Below are 6,268 nucleotides of genomic sequence, written 5' to 3' on the forward strand. Positions count from 1 at the left end.
GGAAAGAGACTGCCTGCTGGAGCGAGAGTGAGCGGGATGAGGTGGGTTTTAAAAATTACATTAAAAAACCAAATTAAAATATATAAAGAAAAAACTTTACGAAGAAAACGACATTAAAATTAAATTTTTATGTACAGAGTACGAAACGCATTGACTGGTTGGCAGTGAGATGTGGGGAGAGAGGAGGAGAAGACGGGTTATCGGGGGAATCCGGTTTAATTAATTACCGATCGATTAGTTTTCCAATCTCCGTTGGTGATTTGGAATTTGGGCCATTAAGAGTTATCTCATTCCCTTGTTTCCTCGGCCCACATCAGTGGCATTTCTGTCATTCCACCTCGCATTTATACATTGTAATTAATGAGAAAGCTCCAAGTCTCTGCCTCTTGGCCTTTAATGCAAACGCTTTTGTCCCCTTGGGGTTCGGGTTTTGTTCATAGAATTCAGGAAATAAAAATACGAGTGACGGACAAAATACACAAGTTTAAAAACAATCAGATTCAATGAGAATAGGGAGTCCGAATTGGTGAAAATGAAGGGGCAATCTCTGTTTTTTTTATTCAGCCTTCTCTCTCCATTTGCTAAATAAATATTCACGTATCGGTGAAAATTAACACTTGATTAAAAAAAATTTTGAATCCCACTATAGGGATCATAAGCCATCCAAAAATTTTGAATTTTATGTTAAAGTAAATTTTGAATCTTTAGATAGATTTCCTTGCCCTTTATTTTGAAATTTTGATTTGGGGAAAAAAACAGAGGAGGAAATCTATGATTTTATTGCTTTTCCGTTTGGTAAAATAAGATAAAAAAAAATGATGGGCCCAAATATGGGGCCCATTAACTTTCAAAGACCCGAATTAAAGGAAGCTCGGGTCATTTTTTTACATGGCCTCCATGTTCTCTCTCTCTCTCTCCTCCTACCCACATCGTTCAAAGTTCAAACGTCGCCGTCGAGGCACATCCCCGAAATCTAGACAGAGGCTCTTTCGGAGCTCCGAATCGAAGCCCTAGAATTTGGGGATTTTCTATGTGAATTCGGTCGTTCAGTGTCCTTGCCTCTGTTTGCGTGTGTGTGTATCTGTCTGTGTATGTGAGCGATAGAGATGGCGGGGAGCAATTCGCTAGCAGGATTGCAAGATCACTTGAAATTAGCGAGAGAGTACGCGCTTGAAGGGTCCTATGACACTGCCGTCATCTTCTTCGATGGCGCCATTGCTCAGATCAACAAGTAAGTATTTCCCTTGATCTCTCCCCCTGATTTTTACCGCCGCCATTAGCGATTTTTTTTTAAACCTCGAGCTGGGTTGACTTATCTATCCGGATTGTTGAAATGGGGTTGTTGAGATTGTTGCTCCTAGAATTCATTTTCTGTTCTTTTTGTCTTGGGGATTTAGGGTAGCATCTATTCTTCTGATTTTGGTTTTAATTGGACAAATTAAGCTCGATTTCTGCAATGCTTCAGTGTTTAATAATAGACTCGGGGACTGAAGGTTCCTAAAGTATCCCATTTCTGTGGAGTGTAAACTGGATGATACATAGCCCTGCTAACTAGATCAGATTTCTTTGGTGAGCAATGGGTTGGTCAATGAAATGTCTAAGGAGAGATTAGCAAGCATAATATGCATTTTATGTGTGCATTGATGGTGTTATGAGGTTCTCATGTTGTGCTACATGTTTCAGGCATTTAAGCACGCTTGATGATCCTTTGACGAGGACAAAATGGATGAACGTTAAGAAAGCCATCATGGAGGAGACCGAAGTCGTAAAGCAGTTGGATGCAGAGAGAAGAGCATTCAAAGAGGCTCCGACTGGACGACGTGCTGCTTCTCCGCCGATCAATCCGAAATCATCTTTTGTTTTTCAGCCATTAGATGAGTATCCAACTTCATCTGGTGGTGCCATGGATGATCCTGATGTGTGGAGGCCCCCTACTCGGGATGTGACAAGCAGGAGACCCGCGAGGGCTGGTCAAACTGGTATGCGTAAATCACCCCAAGATGGGGCTTGGGCCCGTGGTTCTACAAGGACAGGTGCGACTTCTCGTGGTGGAAAGGCTGGAGGTACAGGAAAATCTACCACCGCTGGTGCCCGCTCATCCACTGCTGGAAAGAAAGGCGCTGGCTCAAAAGCCAGCAAGACAGACTCGACAGTAAGTTTGTTAGACATAAAAGCACCAGAATTGTTTGAGTTTTTGTTTGTTGTAGCAGCATGCTGTTTCTGCAAATAGAATGGGTAATGGAAATTGTCCACGAGTCGTATGTGAATTATGTATGGAATCTTTTAGCCTAGTTGTTTTGGGTTTTTGGTGATCAAAGGAAATTCTTGATAGCTTTTAAGATGTGTTTTATTTTATTAGTAGGGGCTGACGGTTTTTCAAACATCCTGAAACTGAGTCATAATATGAGACTTCGGTTGGTGATCCAATTCTTTCACCTCTCGTATAGTGTCCAATCTGACTTGGGTTTTTGGTGAAAAGCTAATGGTGATATTCCATATCATGAGACTTAGGATTGGTGTTCCAACTTCTTCTGTGGTAGTGAAGACGTTATTTTCTTCATTAGCATCTTTGTATCGTTTGACAATAAATATGTTAGTTTCCTCATTGATCTATGTTATGTATCAGAATGGGGATGCTGAAGATGGGAAATCGAAAAGGGGACAATATGAAGGACCTGATCCAGACTTGGCTGATATGCTTGAAAGGGATATGTTGGACTCAACTCCCGGCGTCCGTTGGGATGATGTTGCAGGTTTGTCTGAAGCTAAAAGGTTGCTTGAAGAAGCTGTTGTCCTTCCTCTTTGGATGCCCGAGTACTTTCAGGTGCCATATATGGATTGGTCTTTTAGCCCTTCTTATAGGTTTTGACGATAAAGAAATTATCCAAGAGCGATGAAAGAATCGGTTCATGATATCCCATATTTTCTCTTTCTTTTAACCTGCTATATGATGAGGAGAATCTTATTGTTTTTTCTTTCTTTCTAATTCCTTTAGGGTATTCGAAGACCGTGGAAAGGTGTTCTAATGTTTGGGCCTCCCGGGACAGGTAAAACACTTTTAGCCAAAGCGGTTGCCACTGAGTGCGGTACCACATTCTTCAACGTATCTTCTGCTACTTTGGCCTCAAAATGGCGCGGAGAGAGTGAGCGCATGGTCAGATGCCTGTTTGATCTGGCCAGGTCTTATGCCCCTAGCACAATTTTTATCGATGAGATTGATTCTCTTTGCAATGCTCGGGGGTATAGTTGCTTCTAACACCGACATCCTGAATACAATCTGTTATTTTATCCTCTCTTTTTTCCTTCTAACATTTGTGTTTCCTTGTCTATAGTGATATGTCTGACTGAAACATGGTGTGTGAACTTATGTAGGGCTTCTGGAGAACATGAATCGTCGAGAAGGGTTAAATCCGAACTTCTGGTTCAGGTAGATGGTGTGAGTAATACGGCCACAAATGAAGATGGCAGTCGCAAAATAGTAATGGTGTTAGCTGCAACCAACTTTCCATGGGACATTGACGAAGCTCTGAGGTCCTGTCCTTGATTCTTCTTCAGGTTCAAGCTGTTGAAATGGCACTGTTGACTATATGTCATTCATATTATTCATCATTAATAAATGTGCAGGAGGCGGCTGGAAAAACGTATATATATCCCTCTTCCAGATTTTGAAAGTCGCAAGGCACTTATCCGGATCAATCTGAGAACAGTCGAGGTTTGTTAACATACACTTGCATTAGAGAGGAAGAGTTGGTGAATTTGACCTCCGGCCTAAGTTTATAGATTTGCAGACCATCTGAAACTGCCGAAAATATTCGAATAATGAAACCCATTTATCTGAATCGATCAGTGTAGTGGGGCACTTCGATCCAATAACATGGATAGTTGATTTCAGGTGGCGACTGATGTTGACATTGATGAGGTAGCTCGGAGAACAGAGGGTTACAGTGGAGATGATCTGACAAACGTATGCAGAGACGCGTCTATGAACGGAATGAGGCGTAAAATCGCGGGGAAAACAAGGGACGAGATAAAGAACATGTCAAAAGACGAGATATCGAAGGATCCAGTTGCAATGTGCGATTTCGAAGAGGCCCTGAAGAAGGTTCAACCGAGTGTCTCTGCCACCGATATCGAGAAACACGAGAAGTGGTTCGCCGAGTTCGGTTCCGCTTAACTGTCAAAACACATTTGGACGTTGTGTTCTGTTCTGTGTGCAATCCCATTTTGCTCATTGTTATTTTTGTTACGGCATCGTCTTTCTTTGTATGTGTTCTCTTAACGTTTGTCATGTGCGTCCTTTGTCTTTCTCAAAAATGATTTCAAGTGTATTGCAATCTAATGTCTCTTAATTTCTTCCAAGTTTGTACCAAATATGTTGATTTTTGTTTTAATAATTTCGCGGAAATTGTCTTTTGGCAATTAAATAGCCTCGGAAAAGTATTTGACCAATATCATCTTCATCATCATCTTTTTTTTATATATTGTCTGTTGGAAGAAACTCGCAATTAAATACTCCTTCCGTTTCAAAATATTTTATAGTTTTAGATTATTTTTTATATTTCGAAATATTTGTCATTCTACATTTTCAAGATATTTTTTTACAATAGTTTCTAATTTTATCTCTGTCAAATTCCGATATACTGTTAATGATAACATTGTTTTTATCATCAAATAATGGTATATGTGATTTTTTCTCTCTTTTCTTAAAAAATGTGAAGTAACCTAAAACAATTAATATTTTGAAACGGAGGGAGTATAATGGAAACAATTTTAAATATTACCATAAATGTAATTTATATTCTAATCATAAGTGTTTGTGTAGAATGTTTAAAATGTTCAATCTAGTGTACTCTTGTTTTATTTTATTTTTCTGTCATAGCTAGAAATTTTGTTAAAAATTATTCATTTAATATATGTAATAGATCTTTTTTGTATTTTGAAGAATTTTATTATTTTATCCACGACATATTTAAATATTTTGATATTATATTATTTTGTAATTCTATCTTTTTCACATTCAATTACGGAGAGCTAATAGCATTTCGGTCTAAATACGAATCCACAGTCAATACAATAAGATGGGATGAATCAGTAATAAATAATTATTAGGAATTGGACGTTGAAACATGGGTAGAGATCCAAAATAATATTTTATTGAAATAGTGATAACATTAAAGACTAAGGAATTCCTATCCGTTAATTTTACAGCTAAGAAAGCTTCCATCTACGAAGAAACGATAAAGGGACCAAAACTCTGCATCTCTCCCTGCGCATTGGGAACTGCTGCTGCCCTTTCTGTACATTTCCCACCGCAAAATAACTCCTATAATAATGCGTTTTCTTGGACCGACCACGGAAAGTTTGATTAGAATTTCTTCGCTGTGTTTTAGGAAAACTCTCTAACAAAATGCGAAAGCATACATCTTCAATTTCTTGATCTACCAACCACATAACGCAAATGAATTTTGTTACGTATTATATGTTACGAATCATCATAAAATAATCTTCCACAAGCTTATGTTAGTTGATCTATAAGAAAATTCCATCGAGGGTATTTTATTCTAATGTTGCGGTTATAGTTTATTTTGATGAAATAGAAAATATATATTTAATTTACAGCTGTAATTTATATATTCTTGCAGAATCATGAAAAAAAATTACTCTAAGATATGACAATCATGTTATAAGAAGATAAAGATCAAGCAAAAAAAAAAAATCAATCCGGTTATATATGTTTTAACCGGTTCCAGAAAGTCCGGTTTACTGTTCAATCCAGTCGATTTACCACGGTTTTTCAAAAAACCGAGAATCGCATACGTGGCAAAAAATTTCTGACCTGGCCGTACACGTCACATGCTACGTTGGACAGGTCAACGCGGTTTTTTGACCAATTAATCTTAAAGACAGTTATAGAACGGTTTAACAAGTTCACTAATTAACATGTTCAATTTTGTAAGTTTAAAAAGTAATAGGCACCTCTATAAGTTCATAATTTTATATTATACTAAATTAAAAGTTGAGAAATTTTGAAAGTTTTTTTTCTAAAAAAATTACTCTAAGATATCAAAAATCATGTTATAAGAAGATAAAGATCAAGCAAACAAAAAAAATCCAAGTGCGAATTGGGTAAGGATGGTGGCAACTTTTGACTTGTTATGTGCATCATCTCGAAACTCCCACAAACCCACAGATATATATATATATATATATATATATATATATATATGTATGTATATATATATATATATATATATATATAATTGGAGCG

The 6,268-nt window shown here is 37.5% G+C and overlaps 1 protein-coding gene across 1 annotated transcript; it reads left to right on the top strand.

Moving 5' to 3' along the window:
- Window positions 1-905: 905 nt before the first annotated feature.
- Window positions 906-4,373, top strand: LOC104812479 (katanin p60 ATPase-containing subunit A1). Its single transcript, XM_010539648.1, has 7 exons — window positions 906-1,231; window positions 1,684-2,152; window positions 2,627-2,824; window positions 2,996-3,240; window positions 3,373-3,531; window positions 3,625-3,712; window positions 3,893-4,373. The coding sequence occupies exons 1-7, from the start codon at window positions 1,107-1,109 to the stop codon at window positions 4,172-4,174; spliced, it is 1,566 nt and encodes a 521-aa protein (XP_010537950.1). The 5' UTR covers window positions 906-1,106; the 3' UTR covers window positions 4,175-4,373.
- Window positions 4,374-6,268: the final 1,895 nt, after the last annotated feature.

Source organism: Tarenaya hassleriana, unplaced genomic scaffold (assembly GCF_000463585.1).
Source record: "Tarenaya hassleriana unplaced genomic scaffold, ASM46358v1 Cleome2, whole genome shotgun sequence".
NCBI classification, from domain to species: Eukaryota; Viridiplantae; Streptophyta; class Magnoliopsida; order Brassicales; family Cleomaceae; genus Tarenaya; species Tarenaya hassleriana.

Bases quoted from the DNA above. Each gene is read 5' to 3' on its own strand.
- LOC104812479 (XM_010539648.1), top strand. From the start codon at position 1,107: ATGGCGGGGAGCAATTCGCTAGCAGGATTGCAAGATCACTTGAAATTA. The intron at 2,153-2,626 runs GTAAGTTTGTTA...GTTATGTATCAG, and splicing joins CCAGCAAGACAGACTCGACA to AATGGGGATGCTGAAGATGG. The intron at 3,713-3,892 runs GTTTGTTAACAT...AGTTGATTTCAG, and splicing joins TCAATCTGAGAACAGTCGAG to GTGGCGACTGATGTTGACAT.